General features: G+C 41.0%; 3 protein-coding genes and 1 pseudogene across 6 annotated transcripts in view; 1 reads left to right on the forward strand and 3 right to left on the reverse strand.

Annotated features, from left to right (window-relative positions):
* The window catches only part of PUS7 (pseudouridine synthase 7), a 57777-nt gene extending 57505 nt beyond the window's left edge, over nucleotides 1-272 (reverse strand). Inside the window, exon 1 of one of the 3 annotated variants that reach the window (XM_059712777.1) lies at nucleotides 47-272. In XM_059712777.1, the coding sequence (XP_059568760.1) occupies nucleotides 47-173 (127 nt within the window). In that variant the 5' untranslated portion in view covers nucleotides 174-272. The remainder of the gene's footprint in view (nucleotides 1-46) is intronic. The other 2 variants (XM_059712776.1, XM_059712779.1) reach the window with 2 other exon arrangements.
* A 5052-nt stretch (nucleotides 273-5324) lies between these two features.
* The window catches only part of RINT1 (RAD50 interactor 1), a 31520-nt gene continuing 10747 nt past the window's right edge, over nucleotides 5325-26097 (forward strand). The window contains exons 1-11 of one of the 2 annotated variants that reach the window (XM_059712792.1): nucleotides 5325-5496; nucleotides 5912-5957; nucleotides 11606-11790; nucleotides 13334-13575; nucleotides 17570-17743; nucleotides 17842-17991; nucleotides 18515-18671; nucleotides 20400-20510; nucleotides 20605-20830; nucleotides 21327-21468; nucleotides 24611-24806. In XM_059712792.1, the coding sequence (XP_059568775.1) occupies nucleotides 5446-5496; nucleotides 5912-5957; nucleotides 11606-11790; nucleotides 13334-13575; nucleotides 17570-17743; nucleotides 17842-17991; nucleotides 18515-18671; nucleotides 20400-20510; nucleotides 20605-20830; nucleotides 21327-21468; nucleotides 24611-24806 (1680 nt within the window). In that variant the 5' untranslated portion in view covers nucleotides 5325-5445. Of the gene's footprint in view, nucleotides 5497-5911; nucleotides 5958-11605; nucleotides 11791-13333; nucleotides 13576-17569; nucleotides 17744-17841; nucleotides 17992-18514; nucleotides 18672-20399; nucleotides 20511-20604; nucleotides 20831-21326; nucleotides 21469-24610; nucleotides 24807-26097 lie in introns of those variants that run through there. The other variant, XM_059712793.1, reaches the window with a different exon arrangement.
* The window catches only part of EFCAB10 (EF-hand calcium binding domain 10), a 32775-nt gene continuing 16034 nt past the window's right edge, over nucleotides 9357-26097 (reverse strand). The window contains exon 4 of the mRNA XM_059712794.1: nucleotides 9357-9439. Coding sequence (XP_059568777.1) covers nucleotides 9388-9439 — 52 coding nt within the window. The 3' untranslated portion in view covers nucleotides 9357-9387. The remainder of the gene's footprint in view (nucleotides 9440-26097) is intronic.
* On the reverse strand, nucleotides 10398-10836 carry LOC132243142 (large ribosomal subunit protein eL42-like; annotated as a pseudogene).

Genomic DNA, 26097 nt, shown 5'->3' on the forward strand with positions numbered 1-26097 from the left:
GGCAGGCGGCGGAGCCCGGGCGGCTGCAGGGAGGCCGCGCACTTACCCGGGACGAGAGAGCGCGGGCGCGCCGCGGGCCGAGCGGCGAGAGGGCGGGCGCGCTGCTCCGGGCGCAGCAGGGCGGCAGCGGCGAGAGTCACTCGGAAGAGCCAGCTGCAAGGGCGGCCAGACATAGGCACCTCCGGCCGCGCCGGGGGCCCGCAGAGCTCGGGTGGACTCGCCCGCCACCGGGCTCGCACACGTGCGGCGCAGGGACGCGCTGCTCCCAGCCGGCCCCTCCCCCGGGGCGGAGCCCGCCCTCCGCCGCCCGCCCCGCCCACCCGCCGGGGGACGGGGCGGCCCCGCGGCTGAGCGCCCCCAGCGGCCGGTCCCCAGGTGTTGCAGCTGCGCCCCTGGGCCTTATCCGCTGCGGGGTGGGGAGCTCACCGTGGCCCCTTCGCTCCAGGAGCTTCCCAGGCGGTGGCTCCTGGGCTTTGGCGAGGACAAGAAGTGATTTTACGGCACCAAGGAGTCCTTTAGGTGCCTTCTAAAGCAGCAATTGCCTTAGGAATGTCAGTTGCGTGCTAATAAGGGTTTCTTCCACATAGTTATGGCCCTTTTTTTGTTGCCTTCCGCCACGCAGTTAACGTCATAATGAATAGAGAATCACATTAGGGTCCACATTGTTCTATGTATATAATTCCTTCGAATGCCGTGGATCCAAGAGCACCGTTTTTCCACTCCTTCAATTTACCTGCATGTTTGATGGCTCCCCTTCAAAATCCTGATCATAGCAAGTTTGTGCTCTGTGTAAAGCAAATTAAATTCATTACTCTTCCCATGCTCTTCAAGTAGCACTTGTTTCCAGACCAAAGCAAATAGCTTTTGCACATTTAATGTTTTGCTATCCTGAGTGAAAAATCAGTGTTATTTCAAGCCCTTATATTTTTGCTAGACTTGTGGGGTTTTTTAATTGTGTTAAAATACACATAACATAAAATTTACCGTTTTTAAATATACAGTTCAGTGGTATTGAGCACATTCACATTGTTGTGCAACCATCACCACCATCCATCTCTGGAACTCTTCATCTTGAAAACTGAAATTATACTGTTAACTCTCTAGTTTTCCCTTCTCCTAGCCCCTGGCAACCACCGTTCTTCTTTTGGTCCCTATGAATTTTAAAATCCTATGAAGCATCCACCTTATATAAAAACCGCTGTTTGACATTTTAACCCTGCATTTCTGGCTTCTGTAAATGCTTGCTGGCTTAAATAATAAGGAAAATAAGACTTACTCCCATTTCAGAGCGGCCATTAAGCCTTCCCCAGATGAAGTTATCAGTGCTGGCACCAGGCCAAGCCTTTGGTTGAGGTCTCAAAGCCCCAGCACATAGGGCCCTTTAAGAACTTGCAAAGGGAACCGGAAAAACCCTATATTTGGGAGACAAAGAAGGTAAAATAGTATAAATATGGGAAACTTCCTGTGTGATTTCACCCAGAATTTGAGAGACATTTTCCTCTGGGCCCGTGCGTAATAAGTGTAACTCCATCTCTCTAAGCGTTGCTTGGTTCTTCTCCGTTTTTTTCTGTAACACCTAGGTAACTCATTTAAGTGAAGTCACACAATATATGTTCCTTTGTGACTGGCTTCACTTAAGCATAATGTCCTTAAGATTCATCCACACTGTAGCATGTGTCAGAATTTCCCTTTTTTCTTTTTAAGGGTTGAATAATATTCCATTATATGTATGTACCACTCTCAATATGCCTACTATCCCTAGGGTTGCTTCCACCTTTTGGCTATTGTGAGCAATGCTGCATGTTCATGGCAGTGTTTATAGGGTGTTCAATATCTCTTTGAGACCTTGCTTTCAATTTTTGTGTGTATATATACGGAGAAGTGCACATGGTAATTTCATTTTTATTTTTTTGTGCAACCCCCATACTGTTTTACATAGCAGCTATGGACTTAGTTTTTATTTTATTTTTTATTTTTTTTATTATTCTTTTGAAAGTATATTTTTATTGATCTCAGAGAGGAAGGGAGAGGTAGAGAGAGATAGAAACACTAATGATGAGAGAGAATTATTGATTGGCTGCGTCTTGCACTCCCCCTACTGGGGATTGAGCCTGCAACCTGGGCATGTGCTCTTGACCAGAATCAAACTTGGGACTCTTCAGTCCGTAGGCCGATGCTCTATCCACTGAGCCAAACCACCTAGGGCTGGACTTGTTTTTAAAATCTGGGTTTAGCCGAAACTGGTTTGGCTCGGTGGATAGAGCGTCGGCCTGCGGACTGAAGGGTCCCGGGTTCGATTCCGGTCAGGGGCATGTGCCTGGGTTGCGGGCACGTCCCCAGTGGGTGATGTGCGGGAGGCGGCTGATCGATGTTTCTCTCTCATCGATGTTTCTGACTCTCTTTCTCTCTCCCTTCCTCTCTGTAAAAAATCAATAAAATATATTAAAAAAAAAATAAAATAAAATAAAATCTGGGTTTACATGTGGGGATCTGTCTAACTAAACAGAGATAATTTGCTCAGACTGGTAGGGTTCTAAATCGCCTAGATTATTCACCTCAATTAAGTACCTCAGTTTTCTGTTCCTAATACACAATCGCATGCCCTTGGGCTGTGTTTAATACATAGTTTAATGTCCAATTGACAGCAGTTGCAAATATTTTTATCACAGCCATGCAGTAAAAAATTCAAACCTAAACTTATAATTTTTGTATAACTTAAACACTGTCTTCTCTGAGATTTTGGCCCAACTCCTTGTAAATGAGTGTGGGGGGAAAGCATTCACATTTCTTTGGCCAATAGTTGGATCTGAGGTCAGAGTTCTGCAATGGAACAGCAGAGACTGTCTCCGACTCCTCCCCTTACCTACTTTCCTCTCCTCAAAGGCAGTCATCTCATCTTTCAACTGGTTATTTAGATACTAGTACTTATCGTCATTTCTCTACATAATATATTTGTAATTCTATTTCTTGGTTTTTCACTTTTAGATATTATCTATTGACTTCACTTAATGAAAATTAAGGATTTAAGTGGATAGAGCGTCAGCCTGCGGACTGAAAGGTCCCAGGTTTGATTCCTGTCAAGGGCATGTACCTTGGTTGCAGGCACCTCCCCAGTAGGAGGTGTGCAGGAGGCAGCTGATTGGTGTTTCTAACTCTCTATCCCTCTCCCTTCCTCTCTGTAAAAAATCAATAAAATATATTTTAAAAAATAAGGATTTAGCTCTTCTTACTTCCCTGATTCCATCCTCCCACCCCATCACCCTTCCCATCATCCCTTTATATGCCTAAAATAGATTTGTTTTTACTACATTGTAATTACTCACATCTTGGGCAAAATGGTACTGTATACTATGATTACTGCTCCTGTTCAGTTTTTTTGTTTTTCCTGCAGAGATTGAGATAGATGAGGTATTCTATCAGTTTCATGACTCTGGACCCTTCTGACCTGCACCAGTCTATGTCTAATGCACAGGTGTCAGGACATCGCTTCATTTTTTCCCTGTGTTGTATCTTCTTTTTTAGTTTTAATATATTTTATTGATTTTTTAGAGAGAGAGGAAGGAAGAGGGACAGAGAGATAGAAACATCGATGAAAGAGAATCCTGTGTTGTATCTTCTGTTTCCTGTATCCTATGTCTTCTTTTTCTTTGTTTAGTCCTTCATTTTAGTGGAGCACAATCTCCAGTAGCTTCCTGAAAAAAGAAGTAAGTGAAACGGAAATTTTTTGAGATCTTGAATGGCTGAACATACCTTTATTCTTTACCACATTTGATTGGTAGTTTACTAGTAATTAAGCAAAACATTCCAGTTTGAAATAAAATTCTCTTTGCAGTGGATAGAATTGCTCCCATGATTTCTAGCTTTCTTTGTGACTGTTGAGAAGTTGAAAAATATCCTGAGTCTTGATACTTTGTTTTTCTCTCTGAAAGCTTAGGGCTGCCTTTTTGCCCCCAGTGTTCTGCAATTTCACAACGATGAGCCTTGGGATTAGTCAACTTTTATTCATTGTGCTGGGCACTCAGTGGGCCCTTTCAATTTGGAAACTTTTAGTTTGGGAAACATTTTCTTGAATTATTTTGTCGATGATCACTCCTTCCCTAATCCTTGTTGGTTTTTTCTTTTGGAACTCTTTATTTCTCAGATTTTGGACCCCCTGGAGTGGTCCTCTAATTTATTATTTGTCTCTCATTTTCATTTCTTTGCCCTTTTGCTTTTTGCCCCCTAAGATATTTCCCATCTTCCAACTCTTTTATTGAACTTCACATTTCTGCTATCATATTTTTGTCTCTGAATGTTTCTTCTTTTTTTTCTTACCCTCACCTGAGGATTCCCCGCTCCCCCCCCCCCCATTACTTTTTAGAGAGAGTGGAAGAGAGGGAGAGAGAGGGAGGGAGAGAAGAGAGAGAGAGAGAAACATCAATATGAGAGAGACACATCGATTGGTTGCCTCCCGCCCAAGCCGTGACCTGGCAGGGGATGGAGGGTGCAACCCAGATATGTACACTTGACTGAGAATGGAACCTGCGACCCTGTGGTGTGCAGGCCCAAGCTCTAACCATGTACCCACACAGGCCATGGCTGAATGCTTCTATTGAAACAGTAGTCTGTTATTGTTTTATGGTTTCAATGATATTTCATAACTCAGGATACTGATATAATTTTTTTTTAAAGTTTTCTCCTCACTGAATGGTTTCTGTTTCCTCTTGGGTTGCCCCCGCCCCGCATCCCACTCCCACCCGGTTTATGTCTCTATGGCACCACCTTCCATGCTCTTTCTGAAGTTGTCAAATCCCTGGTCCCTCCCCCTTCCTCTAGCTACCAGGTAGCTCCTGTTCCTTCTCCCTGGCAAAGGGCAGGCTTGGGGCGGTCTCTGCACTGGGTGAAGTGCGTATTAGACGCCGAGTCCTTTTCCTCTGGTCTAGTCGGCTCCCAGGGCATCTCTAGTTGCATCAGATCAACCTTAAAGGATCCAAAGATAATGGCCTGGAGATGCCCCAACTAAACGGCCCGACAGCGCGACCCAATTACATTACAGCTACTCAGCAAGCCCCCTCACACTGCCAGAACACCTGGGCTATCGCTTAAAACACACATCGAAATGACCCGTACTGAATGCGCGGCGTGGAGGGGCGGGTGCTTCCAAGCTCCATGGTTAAGGGCCCCCGCGGGGTGGGTGGAGGAGGTTGGGAAGGACCGGCCCCGCTTCTCCCGAGAGCCTCCGGCGGGGCCCGCGCCCCGAGCGGCCGGCTGGGCGCCCTGCCGGTAGGGGGCGCCCGCACGGGCCCGCGGCTGCGCGGCAGGCCCTCTCTGGCAGGAGAGGAAGCGACCACAGAGACGGAGGAAGTGGCCCTGACGCTCGGCCCGCGGTCTCCGAGCGGAGCTGGTGGCCCGCGCTCCCGCGCCACGCTGGCTGCGCTCGGGGCGGAGGGCGCGCGCGAAGGCGGGATGCTCCCGTCCGGCCCGACCGGCCCGACCGGCGAGAGCCCGGCCCCCCCGGTGAGGCGGCCCGGGTGGCCCGGGGAGGGGACACGGGTGGCCCGGGGAGGTGGCACAGCCCCGACCAGGGGAGATGGTGGCAGGGAGGGCGCCCTGGCGGCCGGCTTGAGGACGTGGCCATCTGGGGAGGTGGCACAGGCCTCCCGGCAGGGAGTCCCGGGTGGTGGCCGTGGCCATCCCCGTGCGATGGCACCTCCCTCGGGGGAGGTAGCCCTGGCGGTTCCGGGGAGGGGACCGTGGTGGCCTCGGGGAGGTGGCTTTTTTTTTTTTTTGGAACCTGCATGGGACGGCTCTGACCCCCAGGGGAAGGGGTTTGGGACCTCCAGCCCCCCTGTGGATGCCCTCCGGGAGCCTTGTGTGAGCTCCATCGATCGCTTCCCTCTTGATGTGTGTGTCGCACCTGTTCTCCTTCTAGGGCTGCTCCGAAAGCGGGGACGAAGGGAAGAACGTGGAGGAGAAAAGTAAGCCGACCCCATAGGCCTTAGCGCCGCCCACCGGCCACCTCTGCGAACCCAGCCCTCGGGGTCTGCGTCCCAGAGGGCTCTTTTAGATGAAGTGGTGTTTTTGTTTTTCTTTTCTGTACAGTATGCTTGCATAATATTAAATACTGGTTGTAATTGCACACATATTTTTGTCTTTCTAAAATTGTACAATACGGGGTGATTTGGAGGAAAGAGCACTTCCTGACCCCTACTAGTGCAGGGACTTGTGTGGTGTCCCTGGAGGGCTGCCCATCATCCTGGGTTCCTGTCATTGTGGCCTGCCTGCTATTTTAATGAAGCACCAACTTACGGAGCATCAGGAATGTGGAGGGGCTAGTGATCTAGGAGGGATGGACCAACACCGTAATTGGGTTCAGAGTAAAATGTTCATTGTTCGGTAAGACTTGACCAGTGAATTTGCGCTTAAAAATTTATCTGAGCCCTCGTCTGTTTGGCTCAGTGGATAGAGTGTTGGCCTGTGGACTGAAGGGTCCCCGCGTTTGATTCCCCTGGGAGCATATGCCTGGGTTGCGGGCTCAATCCCCAGAATGGGGTGTGCAGGAGGCATCCAATCAGTGATTCTCTCTCATCATTGATGTTTCTTTCTCTCCTTCTCCCTTCCTCTCCGAAATCAATAAAAATATATTTTTTAAAAAATTGATCTGACCCCTTCTCGGTTTGGTTCAGTGGGTAGAGTGTCGGCTTGGGGACCAAAGGGTCCTGGGTTCTATTCTGGTCAAGGGCACGTACCTTGGTAGCAGGCTCCTCCTCGGCCCGGCCCTGGTCGAGACTCATGCAGGAGGCAACCAATCGAGATGTGTTTCTCTCACATCAAAGTTTCTTTCTGTCTTTCCCTCTCTCTCCCACTCTCCCTAAAAAAAAAACAACAAAAAAAATCAATGGAAAAATATCCTTGGGTGAGGAAAACATTGATCTGAGAACACAATGGATAACTTGGTTACTGGATCTTGGACTGGACGAGGAAGAGGGAAAGGTTAATACCTCCATCTCCTACTAAGCGCGGGAGCATATGTCAGGGATGGGGACATTGGCCATTTTACTCAACTCATTGCTCAGCAGGCTTTTGGAAATCAAGAAATCTTTAGGGGCTTTTGAAGTGAAATTTTTCGGGGAGGAAAGGAAAAGCATGTAAGCCGTTCTATCAGCGGGTTTTTGGTTCTTCTGATCATGGCAAATGGTCTGGGAACGAGAGGTAAGAGAAAGGGTGCCCATGTTAGCATGTTAGCTTTAGGAGCTAAGCTTGCCCTTTACACTGATAAAATCTGCATCAGAAAGAAAGCTCTAAGTATCCCGTAGCCCCTGACAAATCAGAGCTGCCACAGCTCAGCTCCTTTTCCTAAAGGATTTTAGAGTGCCCCATGTCTTTCAGTTAGTCCCTCCCCTTTTCCACCTTTGCCCCATTCACATGCCTGGGAGTTGATGCCTGTTGAGCTATCAGGATAGACACAGACCGTGGACTTTATCCTTGTTCCTCCTTTGGCTTGGGCAACGTCTTTGCAATTAGGAGTGTTCTTTACAAAAAGGAGAAAAGGAGACACATAAAAACCTCCAAATCATTAATGTGTCATTTTGAAGAATGTCTTTGACTAAGAACAGTCTGTGCTGTATTTAAATGATTATATGAAGAGTTAAATTTTGTAAGTGAAGATAGAATTTACTCCCTAAGCCAGAGCAGCCTAGCATTCACAAATATTCCCTCTGCACATAGCCCTGCCTGTGTCTGCAGATGTACCACATAAATCACTTGTTTTATTTAAGACTAGAGGCCCGATGCATGAAATTCATGCAAGGGGCTCGACCCTCGCAGTCCCGGCTGCCTTGGCCAGCCCTTGCAGCCCTGGCTTCATCTGGATGGTGGTTCTGCTATTTGGTCTAATTAGCAAGACATTGTGACTCCTGTATATAACAGTAGAGGGTTTTCTGTATTAATAAAGTTTCATGTGGATCAGCCAATTCTGTTCATATTTGAAGGAGAAGAAAGTAAGAGTATTGGGCTGAGAGTCAGAAAACATGGGTTTTAGTCCTATTTGCAAACTTTAAGTGTAGGCTGGGAAAATGTTGTAATTTATAGTTGAGAAGTTGAGGCAAGTTTTGCTTCTACCTGCTAGTAGGCTACTGATTCTCAAAGCATAAGAACCAGGTTTTCAATTTCTTTTAGTTGAATAAAACAAAGGAAAATTTATTTTGGGGGTGTTGAGGAAAGGAACAAACTCAGTACTAAACACATAGGCATATGTTTTGTTAACCTTTAACATAAGTAATTAAACAATATATAATAGTTACATTTTTACTTTAGGCACATCTTTTCATATATTTTTTTTAAAATATATTTTCATTGATTTCAGAGAGGAAGGGAGAGGGAGAGAGAGAAACATCAATGATGAGAGAATCATTGATCAGCTGCCTCCTGCATGCCCCCCTACTGGGGATCGATCCTGCAACCCCCATGTGCCCTTGATTGGTATTGAACCCAGGACCCTTCAGTCCACTGGCCGACGCTCTATCCACTGAGCCAAACCAGCTAGGGCCGTATTTTTATTTTATCAGAAGTGACAGTTGTTTTGTAATGAGGCTGGTTATCACCTCTTGGCTTTCTCTCATTGCTGCGTTCTTCAAACTTTGTTTTTGGTAAAGAGCCAAGTTGTACAAGGGCAGCTCCAAGGAATAACAGGTGAAAGAGGTGAAGTCCAACCAGTACTGCTCCCCAGGAGGCTCTGTTTTGTCTCCCAGCTTTATCTCTCATGCCACACACTTTTTTATTTATTTAAAGAAATTGTTATAGTCCTTGTTTCTGAATATTTGCTAATTTATCCAGTTGTTTAATTTGTTCATTAATTCACCATGAATGGTTCAGAGACGACCAAATCCTTCAGGCAAACCCGAAGTAAAGAAATGCACTGTATGTTCACATTTATTCCAATGTTTGGTTTCCATGAAGTCACTCTCGCTTTCTCTGGGGCCTTATTTTCATTTGGAGATCAGTCTACATTTTTACATCGTCTTGCTTTTGTTTTCATTTTTAATTCCTAGGTACTACTCAGATCTAGGGAGATTAAGCCCTGTATGTGGAATAATTCAAGTTGTGGACTGAGTGTAGTTGAGCATGGTTAACATCAGGGAATTTAATGAGTGCACAGTGAAATGGAGTTACCATTATACCAATCTTGACCCAAAAGTCAGGTTTTCTAAACTCCAGGAAGAAGCAAACCATAAGTAACCAAAAGGGGATAGCTTATGGAAACAGATCCTTCAAAGGGAAAGGTTTATCTTAGCACATGGGGTGGAGTGGCCCGAGCAAGATATGACAGCCAGCTGTGGGTCATGTCCCTCCTACCTTTGCTAAGAAGCTGCTGGGAGCCTTCAGCTTTCTCTGGGGTACAGGGCACGTTCAGAAAGCCACCCTGGCACAGCTGGTCAGCAGAGGTGTAGCTAGAGATACTCTGGGAAAGAGGAGCAGTGCTGTTAGTCCACAAACTTAGGATGACAGTGGAAAATAATTTAATTCCTTTGCAATGGAATATGTGTTTTCTAGAAATTTGTTTTCTTAAGTGTTTTGTTTAAGTAAAAATGGCAAATTATGATAAGGCGTGAACTCTGGGAAATACCACATACTAAGTGGGCTGAGAGCAAAGCTCCCAGAAGCTCGTCAGTGTTGCCTGTGCCACCGCTCTTCTCTAAAAATTGGCTTCCAGAGCACCTGTTTTTGTCGCATTTAGTAAGTGCAGTGTGGCCGGCCCCAGTGGCTCAGGTGGTTGAGTGTCGTCCTGTGCACCGAAAGATTGCCGATTTGATTGCTGGTGAGGCCACATACCTGGGTTGCAGGTTTGATTCCTGGTCCGGGCATATATGGAAGGCAACTGATCGATGTTTCTCACATTGATGCTTCTCTCCTTCCTCCTCCCCTCTCTCCTTCCCTTCTCTCCTCCAAGTATGTCCTCGGGTGAGGATTAAAAAATAGTAAGTCCAGAGTGAATTAGTCCAAGACTAGTTTCTTTGCCATGGAAAGCATCTCACTTTGGACTGTACGCTTCAGTGGACACATCAGCCATTGTTTCCCCTCGTAATTTGTGTTTTCTCTCAGATTTCCTTTTTACAATTTTTTTTTCTGTTTCTGACATGAACATCTTCATACAATGACATTTGAAGATTTTTTTCTTTTTTTAAATATATCTTTATTGATTTCAGAGAGGAAGGGAGAGGGAGATAGAAACATCAGTGATGAGAGAGAATCATTGATCGGCTGCCTCCTGCACACCCCCTACTGGGGATTGAGGCCGCAACCTGGGCAGGTGCCCTTAACTGGAATCGAACCCCGGACCTTTCAGTCTGAAGGCCGGCACTCTATCCACTGAGCCAAACCAGCTTGGGCGACATTTGAAGGTTTAAAAAAAATTTTTTTTTTTTTAGTAAGAATATCACTGCATTTATTTTCATACAGGTAATTTTCCTACAGCTTTAACATTTTCCTCTCAAAAATAAAAAGCTTAGAACTGGATCACTTGGCCCTTTCTCTTCTTATCTCCTCCCAGTTCAAAATGCTTGCATCTCTCAATGGCCAGCGTCCTCTCTGATCTGCACACGGGCTCCACACATTCAGGCCTCAGCACAGCCTTCTCTGTGGCTTTAGCTTCCTTTCGGAAAATCGGCTTTGTCTGCCACCGCAGCCACTCTGCTTCCCATCATAGCGCCTCTTTCCCTGGGCGGACAGGGAATCCTTCCCCTTCTTACACTGGGTCACTTTGTGAGGCTGACGCTTTCCACACTCCTTACAGAAAGTCCTGTGGGTTTTAGGCACATTGGCCATCTTGGCAGTAGAGCTGTCTGTACGATGGAAACGAGAAACGAGAAACTCGTAGTCCACACTCCCCGCGTCGCTTAGCTCGCGCCTCGGTTTTAAAACTTTCTTACTCTTACAAAAGGAGGAATTTTTACGCATTGGTCACTCTTTCAAATTTTTTTCATATACTTGAAATCTTTTAATACTATTTTTTTTTCTTTTTTTAGCATCTTGAAAACAGTTCTACCATCTGGTTCCTTACAGATTTTAAAAATATATTACTAATTTAGTAAACACTGCACCAGTAAAATCAGATTTGACCTTTTCCCCCCAGTAGTAAAATAGATTATTAAGAAGTAAGGTCTCCTAGAAAACTTCAGTATCTGTTTGTAACTGCATTATTTTGCCAGCATCTATTGAAACCTGTGGTTACTAGGACTTTAGGAATTTCTCATTCACTCTGAGAAATTTTCTCAGCTCTTAAGCATTTTGTAATACTTGATCCATAGATTGCTTTATAGTTATTCATTTGGCTATTTCGGTGTATGATACAAACACATAAAATATATACACAAGAATATCCAAATTAATATATATAGTGCATATATACATGTACGTATGCATATACATGTATACACACTGTATATACTCATTTGGGTATAAACATTTTTTGTATATGTGTGTGTATAATATATAATTTACTGTATACAGATAGTTTTCTTTAATAACTTTTGAAGGTAGGTATAGTGCCTTGTATAGTTTTTGTATTTCCTTTAACTCTGTAGTACTTACTGGTACTTGATTAATTGATTAATTGCTTTTATTTTAGGTGACATAAAGAGTGCAGCTCTTGTTGGAAATGAACAAGTCAGCAAAGTTACAGATAATGGTGATCTCTCTTCCTATGTGTCGGCATTCATAGAAAAGGAAGTTGGACATGACCTTAAATCTTTAAAGAAGCTTGATAAACTCATAGAACAGATGACAGAAAATAAAATGCAGTTAGAGGAACAGGCAAGTATTAAAACTCACGGAAATAATATTAGTAGTATACTCATTATAATTAATATAAACATGACCATTATTATATAGTTAATATGAATATGCAAGCTCATATGTAGTTGAAATATGTATAGCTTAACATTTTATGATTAATATAGGACTTGTTTTTCTATCACTATAAATCTATCTTTTTAAATGGCTTTATGATATTTAAATATGTTTTTACGTACATAATTTATTTAACCAGGCCGTTATTGGTGGACATTTTTGCTATTCTGTTTTTATTACAAATAATATGAGAATAAACATAATTGCTCTTCACCTTACCTTTCTAAGTCATAAATCTAACTGAATTATTCCCTTATTAAAAACTCTTATGGAAAAGCCCACATTCTCCTGAGGCACAAGATGCTACCTGTGACCTGGTCTCTCCCTAGCTATTTAGGCTCATCTTTTCTCTCCGTGTTTCTTTCTCACATCAATGTTTCTTTCCCTCTTTCCCTCCTTCCCTCTCTCTAAGCATATCCTCGGTGAGGACAGTTTCTTTGAACTGTATTCTGTGCCCTAGTCAGATCTTTGCTGACTGAGCTGTTCCTCTGTCTGGAATGCCCTTTCCTTCTGTAGTTCCCTAAAAAATTCCTACCAATCCTACAAAAGTCTGTGCATGAACCATGCAAGCACAGTTGCCTTGTACTTCAAAACCTTGCTACTCAGAGTGTGGTGCTCAGTCCCTACTTGCAGAATCTCAGTCCATACTTCAGACCTACTGAGTCTGAACAAGCATTGTAACAGATCTCTGGGTAATTCTTACACATTCAGGTTTGGGAAGCACTACCTTAGTACACCGTCGCATCTCCTTTATTTCATCAATCCACTGTTGAAATATTTGCTTACATTTTTCTTCCATACCAACTGATCTTTAATGGCAGATGCTGTGTCTTATTTATCTCTATCCCTAGCACAGCGCCTGGTACAGAGTGTCTAATCAGTATTGATTAAATTAAAATTATTCTATAATTTTTTTTATATTGTACTGATGCCTAATATTTGTATATGTTCTTCTATGTGGCTGGAAAGTACTTTCTGAAAGTACTGAGCTTCATGAAGGCAGATCCATAGATGCTTACAGGGGGTCAGTGTGATGTTCTTCTCCCTACTTAGGTTTCGTTGGTACAGGATGCAGAAATCAGATCTTTCTTTTGGAGCTTTTAATTGATAATTTTCTATTCTATTACAGTGGTTCTCAACCTTCCTAATGCCGCGACCCTTTAATACAGTTCCTCATATTGTGGTGACCCCCAATTTCATTGTTACAAATTGAACATAATTAAGGCATAGTGATTAATCACAAAAATAATATGTAATTATATATGTGTTTTCTGATGGTCTTAGGCAACTGCTGTGAAAGGGTCGTTTGACCCCCAAAGAGGTCGCGACCCACAGGTTGAGAAACGATGTATTAGAACAAACATGTATTTTGAAAGTAATGAATGAATAAAAAAGGCTATGCAAATTTTATCTGATGGCTGCTGTTTTTTGTTTTTGGTATGATCAGGTACTTACGATTTCATCAGAAATCCCTAAAAGAATTCAGAATGCCTTAAAAAATGCAGAAGAATCAAAGCAATTTCTTAATCAGTGTCTGGAGCAGGAGACTCACCTCGTCAGTTCCATTAATAGCCATTTGCTGACTGCACAGCCCTGGATGGAAGATCTTGGGGCCATGATTAACCAAATTGAAGAGATAGAACGGCATCTCGCTTACCTTAAATGGATTTCACAAATTGAAGAACTAAGGTAAAATGGGTTTCTTTGTCCTCATAATTATTATTTTCCCTTGAGGCTTTGTCTTAGAGATTGCATGCATGCCATTAAATGATTGAGTTAATTAAAGATTATAATAATGTAATTTTACCAGTTGTTATTAAATTAGCATTATGATAATGATTCTTTTCCTTTATTGTGAATGAATATAAACTTTTCAGGAAGCTTAATTTGCATTTGAAAGAAAGTAATCTAAGTAAAAATTTTAAATCTTATAGTTGTATTTGAACACATGATAAAAACCACTTTTTATAATGCTAGATTAATAACATATTCCCTCAGTGTGATAATAATCCTTTTTACTTTTTAGAGATGGTCACTTAATGAAATAGATTACTTTCACTATAATTTGAATTTTTTTCAGTGAGCATCATCTAATAAGAGCTACAAGTGTTCTTAGATGAATAAGAGTTCTACTTTTTTTCCCTAGCACGGTTACTTGTTTTCTTAGTAACATGTTTTTTTCTGTAGGTCTTTTGTGATACATCTCTATTTCTAGCTCTCTTTTTTTTTTTTTTTTTTTTTAATTTTTATTAAAATGTTCTATTATTTTATGTTAACGATTACTAGCTCTCTTTTTGAATTGAATACATATCACTGGTGGTTGATTGTGTCAGTATTAGCTTTCAAATAAGCTAAATTAACATTTCTGCCTAGGCTGGCAGATTATTTGGTTTCATGATATAGTCCTCCAACCCCTCTAAACTGTACTATTTCATTTTTGCTTTAACTGCTCTTCCCTCAAAGTTGTCAGCAACCATTAAGGGAAAAAAGTCATCCAAGAGTCTGATGTCTCATTTTAAATGTATCATCCTATATAATAAAAGGGTAATATGCAAATTGACCGAACAGCAGAATGACCGGTTGCTATGATGTGCACTGACCACCAGGGGGCAGACGCTCAACGCAGGAGCTGCCCCCTGGTGGTCAGTGTGCTTCCACAGGGGGAGCGCCGCTCAGCCAGGAGCTGGCTCACGGCTGGCGAGTGCAGCAGCGGTGGCGGGAGCCTCTTCCACCTCTGCGGCAGCGCTAAGGATGTTCGACTGAGGGGTCCCGGATTGCAGGATGGCCGGGCTGAGGGACTCCCCCCACATCCTCTCAGTGCACGAATTTCGTGCACTGGGCCTCTAGTAGTTTATATATTTTATGTTATTTCTTCCAAAGAGTAATACCATATCACTTTGTCCTGCATATGTTTCCTGAGATTTAAATAATTTTACCTATCAGTACAATATGAAAATTTTTGTTTTGCATACATGTTTTACCTTTACAGAGAAAATGATATGCCTAAGATTGTAGTATTATTAGCAATTCCAGAAGTTGACTTAACCTTTTTAGAGTGTCTCTTTGTTTAGATAAATTCTTTATAGTGAAAGCATTTTAAACCTTGCTTTAGTTTAGTAGTACTTCTTTTTTCCTTGCCCTCTGAAAGAAAATACTAAAAAGGGATAATATTAATAACCTTATGTTATTGTAATAAATTATAACCTTATTAGGTAAAAGCTTCAGTCTTGTAGTAGATTAATTAAAATAGGGCCATAGTTATGGGTAGCCTTTTTCTGGTGTTGAAATTGTTTAAAAGAAAATATGCCCAAGGAGTTACATTAGAAATAGGAATCAAACTCATAATCAAGTAGAGGAGTTATGTCTCTTTTTAATAACATGTTTCTTCCCGTAGGTCTTTTGTGATACATCTCTATTTCTATTTCTAGCTTTCTTTTGGGCTCCTGAGACTTTCCTTATCTCTTAATTTTCCTTTAATGACTGTTTTTATTCTGTAGCACTTTTTTTTTTTAAAGTAGTTTCTTCTTTCTAGAAGTAGCATCTTTACATTTAACCCTGTTTCTTGAATACTACAGTTCAACAGTATCACTCTGAATGAACCCTATAACCCTGGCTTTTCCTATGCTCTGAATGTCATTCATGCTTCATGTTGTGTGGAGATCTAATCCAGGTCGGTACTCCTGTATTCTGTGATTATCTGTACATTTTAAAATTTCTTTTATAACATATAGACATTTCTTTAACATGGTAGACTTTGTTTTAACATAACGCAACACTTAGTTTGGCTGTCTTCAAAGTGGGAAGTCGGTGAGATTTGCCATAACGCACAGGGAAGAACCTCATACAGGAGCAGTTATTGTGCATGCTAACCATCAGAACAAGAGCAACTACCAGCATCTTTTTGTTAATCCTCATCCGAGGATATTTTCCATTGATTTTTAGGAAGAGTGGAAGAGAGAGGGAAAGACAGAGAGAAACATCGATGTGAGAGAAACACATCGACTGGTTGCCTCCTTGCATGAGCCCTGATCAGGGCCTTGGCCTGGGAGGAGCCTGCAACCAAGGTATGTGCCCTTGACTGAAATCAAAACCGGGACCCTTTGGTCTGCAGGCCAATGCTCTCTCCACTGAGCCAAACCGGCTAGGACTACCAGCATCTTAATTACAGAAATGGTGGATTTGTTGATGCCCAGTGGGGGGGAAAATAGTATTTTAAATTCTGAGAATAACTATAGAAGAAAAATCTGTTGGAAATTTTAATTAAAAATATTAGTAAGGGAGAAGAAAGAAAAGTGAGAGAATGAGTGTAGGGGATGGCTAAAAGGGCTGGCAGAATAATACAAACATGAGCTTAGTATTCTTATTGAGGCCTGAAACAGTGACAGTGGAAACCTCACGCAGCTCCTTGAGAAGGAGAGGAAAATACTAGTGCAGAGTAGAGCTGGCAGGGTGGGCTACACCTTTCTCTTTGTGAGGAGGCACTGTGGCTACCCCAGGAACATGACTGAACCGCACCCCCAACCAGGTAGGAGAGCCCCAGCACATCAGTCATCTTCCAGCAGTGGCCAAGCGCCCAGGTAGAAGGAGCATAGGCTGCCTAGTGGAGAAGTACTTCAGGTTTCCTGCAGGGGTGACCCCTGCACCGAGATGCATTACTGAAAAGGTTACGTTTTATTCTTAGATGACTGTAAGGTATGGAATATATTATTTTTATAAAAAGAAACAATTCATTTTAAAATAAAAGGTTTTGCTTTGTAGAGCCCAAATCGTAGCTCATGGGCTGAATTTGTCCTAAAGATATGCTGAATTTGGTTTGTTTTAAAGGATTTGAGTAATTGGTTTGCTTTTACATGAAAATCTTTCTTCTTTTTAAATTCCTCTCCTGAGGATATGGTTTGGGTTTGTTTGTTTTTAATTGTATTTTAGAGAAGGGGAAGGAGGGGAGGGAGATCCTGGGGATCAAACCTGCAACTTGGGTGTGAGCCCTGATCAGGAATGAAACCCGGAACTTTTTGATATATGGGACAATGCTCCAACCAACTGAGCCACCTAGTAGGAGCTTACATGAAAATCTTGTTTTCCTTCCTTTCTGGAAATATTTTAAGATTTGGCCACATTAGATCCACCCTTTGGTGTGGCAACAATTGGCTGGAGCCTTAGGATACTCTGTTACCCACCCACTTTGCTTTTTTGAATTTACTTCCCCTATTAGGCCTTTGTAGGCATTTGAGTTTGCGACCCTTGCTGTAGAGCTTACCTTAAATTTTACCTGGAACTTTTCTAATGAATTTGAAAGGCCTGGACTCTAAGGTGCCTAAAATTCAGTTCCTTATAATCAGGTTCAACTGGGCAAAGTAGGTAAAGTCTTCAATCCCTTGGATTAAGATACTAAAGACTAAAAAAAAAAAAGAAAAGAAAGATAATAAAGACTTCTGTAAAAGGCAGATTTATCAGAAATGAGCAGTGCCTGAGGGAATGAGACCCAGGACAAATCTGTTCTGTTGGGAGGAGTGGGAAGGGCAAGGTGTAGGGCAAGACAGGGGTATCAGGTAAAAAAGCCACTTCTGTGTGGTGCTTCTTTCTTCCTTGGATTAATTTTATATAAAACAGGAGGGAGAAGCAGTTTTTCTGCTTTGGAATTATTTTGAACTGTCTTTAAAGTTTGCTTTGCCTTGTTTTGCAGTGATAACATTCAGCAATATCTCATGACCAACAATGTCCCTGAGGCAGCCTCTACTCTGGTGTCTATGGCAGAACTTGACATCAAGCTACAGGAATCATCCTGTACTCATCTTCTTGGTTTCATGAGAGCCACTGTTAAATTCTGGCATAAAATTCTCAAGGACAGGCTTACAAGGTAAGGAATTTACTCATATTTTATGGTAATTACTTTTATATAAATATTTGGTGATCGTTGGATTTTATTGAAGTATGTGTATTACTTTTCTGTTACAGTGATTTTGAGGAAATTTTAGCACAGCTTCATTGGCCATTCATCGCACCCCCTCAGTCTCAAACTGTTGGCTTAAGTCGACCAGCCACTGCTCCTGAGATATATAGTAACCTGGAGACACTATTTTGTCAGCTTCTGAAACTACAAACCTCGTATCTTTGTTGGAGTTAAAACTTACTAAACTTTATTTTTCTATGGTAGATTTGTGACTAGAGAGTAAAACTTTTTGAAAGTGGCCAAAAGCCAAATGGGACTGGTTTGGACTTGATCTGTATAAGCTCACAGAGTGGTAGATTGTTTTCTTTCGTAGTGAACTGCATGTGGGTGGCAGGGCAAGGGTCAGCCTGAAATACGTAACTGACCCAAGTTTGATTCACATAATCTCTTGGGACAGTAGATAAAAATGGGTAGTTGGAAGGAAACCTATTAACTTAGTGTTAATTTAATAAAATGATTACTTGAATGTGTTTTTTACTACTATTTTTTACGAAAGACATATTAATTCTAACAACATTTTTCATGCATTTTCTAACTAATAATGTATAGGAAGATTACATATTATTGGTGTTATAATTTTTACTTAGTATCCTATATCTTTGTTGGAAAAATGTATGTGTGCATATACACACATACACGTATGCTTTTGATTCTTTTCCCTTGACTTGACTATGTCAGAGATGAATTACTTACTGAGCCAAAACAACTTCCAGAAAAATACTCTCTTCCTGCATCCTCTTCTGTCATCCTGCCCATCCAGATTATGCTGACTCCCCTGCAGAAGAGGTTCAGGTATCACTTCAGAGGGAACCGACAGACTAATGTTATAAGCAAGGTGTGCTTTGCCAACTCTTGTCCTTGGTTTTTATTAATAGCAAATATTAAGGATTTCTATACTTTCCCTTTAACCAAGTTAAAATCTGATCCTATTGACATTTCTCTAAAGATGTGAATACCTGTTTTGTCACTGCCCTTTATAGATATACTTAGAGGCCCGGTGCATTACATTCGTCCACTGGGGCGGGGGGGCTGGGGTCCCTCAGCCTGGCCTGCGCCCTCTTGCAGTCGTGACCTCTCCACGGACATCCCCTGAGGGGGTATTGGTAGAAAGAACAGTAGAACCAATTAGTAAGTAGTGAGACAAAGCAATCAACCTAAAGTTGTAGAGAGGTAGTAGTAATTTGAGGTAAGAAAATTATGAGTTATGTTGGTTGCTTTTTAAAGTGTGGTTCCAGTGGTCCAGGTACTCTGACATCAAGCCTAAACTATGCAGCTCCCGAAATTTGAGATTGCCGCTTACTCATTTTTGTATTCCTAACATCTAGCACACAACAGGGATTTACCATTCATTAAATGTTTAATCCCTGTCTAGCAAAACTTTGAAATTTTATGTAGTCATCTCTAGGGACAATTTAAAATGCTGCATACTTACATTTCCTATTATATAATTATACCTGTTTTAAGGCATGTATAATGTTTGTGATGTAGACCAGCCAAATTTTTTTCTTAATTTAACTTTTGAAAAGAAAAAGCAGAAAATGATGTTTAAAAATTGCCCTGGCTGGTTTGGCTCAGTGGATAGAGGGGTCCCAGGTTCGATTCCGGTCTGGGGCACATGCCTGGGTTGCGGGCTTGGTCCCCAGTAGGGGGCGTGCAGGAGGCAGCCGATCAATGATTCTCTCTTATCATTGATGTTTCTATCTCTCTCTCCCTCTCCCTTCCTCTCTGAAATCAATAAAAAAAAAAAAAATTATTTTTGGCCCTAGTCAGTTTAGTTCAGTGTATAGTTTGTCAACTTATGGACTGAAGGGTCCCGGGTTCGATTCTGGTCAAGGGCACATGCCCAGGTTGTGAGCTCAATCCCCAGTAAGGGGTGTGCAGGAGGCAGCCAGTCAATGATTCTCTTTAATCATTGATGTTTCTATCTCTCTCTCCCTCACCCTTCCTCTCTGAAATCAATAAAAATATATTTTAAAAAATTATTTTGGGTCCTGGCCAGTTTTGCTTAGTGATTAGAGCATCGACCCAAAGACCGAAGGGTCACAGGTTTGATTCCTGGTCAAGGGCACAGTTGGGGTGAGACCAGAGGCAACCAATCAATGTGTCTCTCTCACATCGATGTTTCCCCGCAACCCCCAACCCCCCGCTTCCACACTCTCTCTAAAAAAAAATAAAATCTATGAAAAAGATATTCTCACTCGGGTAAGGTCTAAAAAAATTATTTTGGAATGTTACTTCAAAAAAATAAACTATTTAAAGGTCATCAGTTCTTTGGAACACTGATTTTATATATTTGTAAATGCTAGGTTTTAAATATATATGGCATAAATTTGAGTTTATTGATGTAAGCCACATTACTGGAATTTTTTGGGAGTACGTTAGGAAACATTTGATTATTAAGCTTTGCATGAGTTAAAATTCAGAGTAGAAATTGTGCTCTTACATGTAGGAATTTTCAACTAATTTTTGTAAGTGTTGTGTGTATACAATGAAATAGAGCCATTTAACTGTAACTCTAGTTGGAATGACTAAAGAAGTCAAACTATTTTATCTCCTTTCCTAGCCTGAATGGTACTTGACTCAAGTGCTTATGTGGATTGGGAACCACACACAGTTTCTGGATGAGAAGATTCAGCCAATATTAGACAAAGCAGGCTCCTCAGCAAATGCATTGGTAAGAGACTCAGTCCTAAGCATTCCAGTGTTAGAGTGTCCACGAATAGCTTGTCCTGTGTATTACCTTATGCTTGCTTATGTATTTCTTTTAGCTTGAGTTTTCTCGGGGCCTTATGATGCTGGTTCTGGAGAAGTTAGCAGCTGATATTCCTTGTCTGCTCTATGATGACCATCTCTTCTGTCATTTGGTGGATGAGGTGCTGTTGTTTGAAAGGGAGCTACACAGTGTTCATGGCTATCCTGGCACTTTTGCTAATTGTATGCATATTCTATCAGAGGAAACCTGTTTTCAGAGGTGGCTGACTGTGGAGAGAAAATGTAAGTGCTCATGTGGCCATGGGGAGAGATGTCCCTTTTTGTGCATATTAATTTTTGGTGTTTTTCTCCAAGAGATTTCTTGGTCAGAGTTTACCAAGTTGCCTTTAGAGGTCATTTTCTTTTCTTCTCATCAGATGTTAGTTTTCTTCTATAATTGCACTCTCTGTGTTTCTAGAGTGGAATATTTAAGCCTGTAGAATGAATATATATATTTAACTGTTTTATAAATTTTTATATACAGTAGTTCTGCTCTTGGTAGAATCATTTTGGATGCAGCTTGTCTAGTCAGTATAACTATTTTGAAGGTTTTGGGTAGGGTTGGCAGGGAGAAGTATCTTGTTTATCCTTAAAATAGAGCATGTTAAATATAGTGCAACTAGTATAAGAGGCTGTTGACTTATTTTTTATAGAAAAGTCATCATTCCTAAAAAATTGCGAGCTGAAAAATTAGAAATGACTGTAACTACTTGACATAATCCTTTCTTTGCATTATCAGTTGCTCTTCAAAAAATGGACTCAATGCTTTCATCAGAAGCTGCCTGGATATCCCAATATAAGGATATCACTGATGTGGATGAGATGAAAGTTCCAGACTGTGCAGAAACTTTTATGACGCTCCTCTTAGTTATAACTGGCAAGTATAAGTCTTTTAAGATAAAACTTTTGTCTTAAAAGTACTAACTCTTGCCCTAGCCAGTTTGGCTCAGTGGATAGAGCATTGGCCTGTGGACTAAAGGGTCCCAGGTTCGATTCCAGCCAAGGGCACATGCCCAAGTTGCGGGCTCGATCCCCCCCCCCCCCCCCCCGCCCAGTAGGAGATGTGCAGGAGGCAGCCAATCAATGATTCTCTCTCATCATTGATATTTCTATCTCTCTAGCTCTCTCTTTTCCTCTCTGAAATCAATAAAAATATATTTTTTTTAAAAGTACTAACTCTTCCCATGATACTTTTTTAAAGTAGTTTAACAAAATTAATATTACATAATAGTTATTATAAGATCTTCAAATTCAGTTTCTATTTTGGCAGAACTCTGGCATAATATCCTAGGTTTCATATATATATATTTTTTAATATATTTTATTGAATTTTTACAGAGAAGAAGGGAGAGGGATAGAGAGCTAGAAACATCGATGAGAGAGATCAATCAGCTGCCTCCTGCACGCCCCCCAGTAGGGATGTGCCCGCAACCAAGGTACGTGCCCTTGACCGGAATCGAACCCGGGACCCTTCAGTCTGCAGGCCAACGCTCTATCCACTGAGCCAAACCGGTTCGGCCTAGGTTTCATATTTTTAATAATTTAAGATCTTAAACATTGGTATATATGAGGGGAAATTCATGAATTGTTACATAAAAACAAATGGGAAATTGATTTTACTACCTGAATTCTCTTGCCACTTAGTTTGTGATTGACCAAATTTTTAAATATTCCAAAGATTGCAGAAAGTAACTTCAGGGGTTAGAGTAGTAATAGAAACTCTTCTAATAGTGCAAGAATATTCTGGCCAGAGGGAGGCCTAACAGCCTCTAACCTGGTTGGTCTGCAGCATCTGCATGGCTCCCTGCAGGCCTCTGGCTCTGCAGGTGCCACCGTGTCCTCTCTACCTCCATCCTCTCTGTCTTGTCCATTTCTTGGACCTGCATGTGTAGCCCGAAAAAGTGTTATTCCAGCCTCGTCAGTAAATAATTCCATTATCTGCAACTTAAGAAATATATGGCCGAAACTGGTTTGGCTCAGTGGATAGAGCATTGGCCTGCGGACTGAAGGGTCCCGGGTTCGATTCCGGTCAAGGGCATGTGCCTTGGTTGCGGGCACATCCCCAGTGGGAGATGTGCAGGAGGCAGCTGGTCGATGTTTCTCTATCATTGATGTTTCTAGCTCTCTATCTCTCTCCCTTCCTCTCTGTAAAAAATCAATAAAAAAAAAAGAAAGAAATATATGAAATCATAAACATAAAAATTTTAGAAAAACTCATGCTTTTTTTTAAAAATATATTTTATTGATTTTTTACAGAGAGGAAGGGAGAGAGAGAGAGAGAGTCAGAAACATTGATGAGAGAGAAATATCGATCCGCTGCCTCCCGCACATCTCCTACTGGGGATATGCCGCAACCCAGGTACATACCCTTGACCGGAATCGAACCCGGGACCTTTCAGTCTGCAGGCCGACGCTCTATCCACTGAGCCAAACCGGTTTCGGCAACTCATGCTTTTTTAAAAAATAATTCTTTATTGTTGAAAGTATTACATATGTCTCCTTTTGTCCCCCATTGTGTCTTTTTTTTTTTTTTTAATACATTCTTATTGATTTTTGAGAGAAAAGGAGAGGGAATCAGATAGAAACATCAATGATGAGAATCTTAGATTGGTTGCCTCCTACACGCCCCTCTCTGGGGATCAGAGCCTGAAACTTGGGCATGTGTCCTGACCGGTAATTGAACTGTCACCTTTTGGTTCATAGGTCAACACTCAACCACTGAGCCATGCTGGCTGAGCTAAAGAAAAACTTTACTTTTTATTATGGAAATTTTCTTTTTTTTAAAAGAAAAATGTTTTTAAAATATATCTTCATTGATTTTAGAGAGAGAGGGAGAATGAGAGAGAGAGACAGAAACATCATTGTTGTCCCACTTATTTATGCATTCATTGATTGAATCTTATATGTGCTCTGACTGGGGACCAAACCCACAACCTTGGCATATTGGGATGACACTCTGATCAACTGAACTACCCGGCCAGGGCCAAGGGAAGTTTTTAAGCATACATAATGTAGCATAATATAATGAACCCTCAGGTATATGTTATTAAGGTTTTCTTAAATTCTCATCTTTCTATTATATATTTTTCTCCCCAACTTTTTTTTTTCCTGGAGTAATTTTAAAGAACACTTCAGACAGCTTACCATTTCACCTATAAATTCTTTTTTTTTTTTCACCTATAAATTCTTACGTAGGTATCTATTTTAACCTATCCTAGTTCCTCCTTCCTTTTAAAAAAATGTCATTTATTTGTTGTAGAAATGGAGTGCTTTTTATTTTATTTATTTATTTTTTTTTAAAATATATTTTATTGATTTTTTACAGAGAGGAAGGGAGAGAGATAGAGAGCCAGAAACATCGATGAGAGAGAAACATCGATCAGCTGCCTCCTGCACATCTCCCACTGGGGATATGCCCGCAACCCAGGTACATGCCCCCGACCGGAATCGAACCTGGGACCTTTCAGTCCGCAGGCCGACGCTCTATCCACTGAGCCAAACCGGTTTCGGCATGGAGTGCTTTTTAAAAAATATATTTTTATTGATTTCAGAGAGGAAGGGAGAGAGAGATAGAAACATTAATGATGAGAGAGAATCATTGATTGGCTGCCTCCTGCACGCCCCCTCCTGGGGATCGAGCCCACAACGCAGGCATATGCCTTTGACCGGAATCAAACCCGCAACCCTTCAGTCCACAGGCCGACACTCTATCCATTGAGCCAAGCCGACTATGGCAATGGAATGCTTTTTGTATATAATTATTTCATATGTCCTTTAAAAAATTGAGGCATGATTTATTTACAGTGAAAAGCATAGATTTTATGTATACAGTCCAGTGAGTTTTGACAAATATATAGACTTGTGAAACCTACATCCTTAGAAAATTTAGAAATAGATCCATACTTGAATGGTCAATTGATTTTTGACAAGGGCACCAAGGCATATCAGTAGGGAAAACCTATAGCTATATCATATTCAGTACCAAAAACCTTCATATGTTTTGTTAACTTTCTCCACAGACAGGTATAAAAATCTTCCCACAGCTTCCAGAAAGCTGCAGTTCCTGGAGTTACAGAAAGACTTAGTAGATGATTTTAGGATACGACTGACTCAGGTGATGAAAGAAGAGACCAGAGCTTCCCTTGGCTTTCGATACTGTGCGATTCTTAATGCTGTGAACTATATCTCAACAGTGCTAGCAGACTGGGCTGACAATATTGTAAGTTAATGTGCTTTTATATTGAATAATACATTAGTAGTACATAGTTTTACCTTTTGAAATGTTGATTCTATAGCAATCAAAAATACACATTAGGCAGAATAACAATTAGGCCAAACTTAAAAGGTGTGATTAAAGTACATATTTTTCTCAATCAACTCTCAAATGGTTAAATAATCCTGATATTTTAATCATTGGGGGAAAAAAGCCAACATTTCAAGAAATAGTTGTTTATAGTTCTCTTTAGACTTTATACTTGGGAATTACTTGTATGGTAATTGTCATCTCAGAAAAGTCAATAAAATCCAGAACTTTAAGGAAAATAAAATAACACTTGATATCTCTTGAATGCCTCAAAATGTGACAAATTATGAAGAATCACAGTAAATATAAATATTTTAAAATTTTTAATGATTTCATACATTAAAATTATTTGTTTTGTTTATTTTCAAACATATACAAGCATAAATAGAATAATAAAATGAATCTGCATATGACTGTCACCCAGCTTCTCATACCAGTTTTGTGTCATTTTAAACAAAATGAAACCTCCACTCCCCATGTTTGATTATTTGGGATCAAATCTCTAATATCATGTTTCTTGGTAAATATTTTAATATATATACCTCTGAAAGATAAGAGCTCCCTTTTAAAAAAACATAACTACCATTATCACATCCAAGAAAATTAACTAATTAAATTATTGGAAGGTATGTTTTAAATAAATCTAAATATCAAAACGTTGGGTCCAGTTAACAAGTACTATAAGACCTTTTACCTCCAATAATTTTACTTACCCATCTTTTCTCCATGTAGATTCCATGTGTTGACAGGTTTGGTCTGCCTAAATATATATTAACTGGTAATTTATTTTTACTCTTTTTATTAATCCAAGGAATATATTGGGTGTTAGGGCTTTGTTAACCAGATTTTCCAATATATACTTTCCAGAAACTTAGCCTTCCCAATTTAACATACATAGATTAATGCCTATAGCTGTTTTAGACATTAAAATGATCCAGAGGGCCTCCAAGAACTCCTTCTTAGGGTACCCTGGGGTTAAGAATTGCTATTCTAAGATCATCTGTGTGATATAAAAATCAGCTTGGGGTTTCACCAGCTTGTGCCATGACATAGGTTTCATGACAGGAAGCCTTAACAGAAAATTAAGATGATCATAAAACAGTGAAATAAATATATTTAGGTGAAAAAACTAAAATGAGAATAATGAATATGAAGATACATTATAAAGTATTATATAATTATATCATGAAATGAAACTAGAAAAGTA

This window comes from Myotis daubentonii, chromosome 10, assembly GCF_963259705.1.
Source record: "Myotis daubentonii chromosome 10, mMyoDau2.1, whole genome shotgun sequence".
In the NCBI taxonomy this organism is placed as follows: Eukaryota; Metazoa; Chordata; class Mammalia; order Chiroptera; family Vespertilionidae; genus Myotis; species Myotis daubentonii.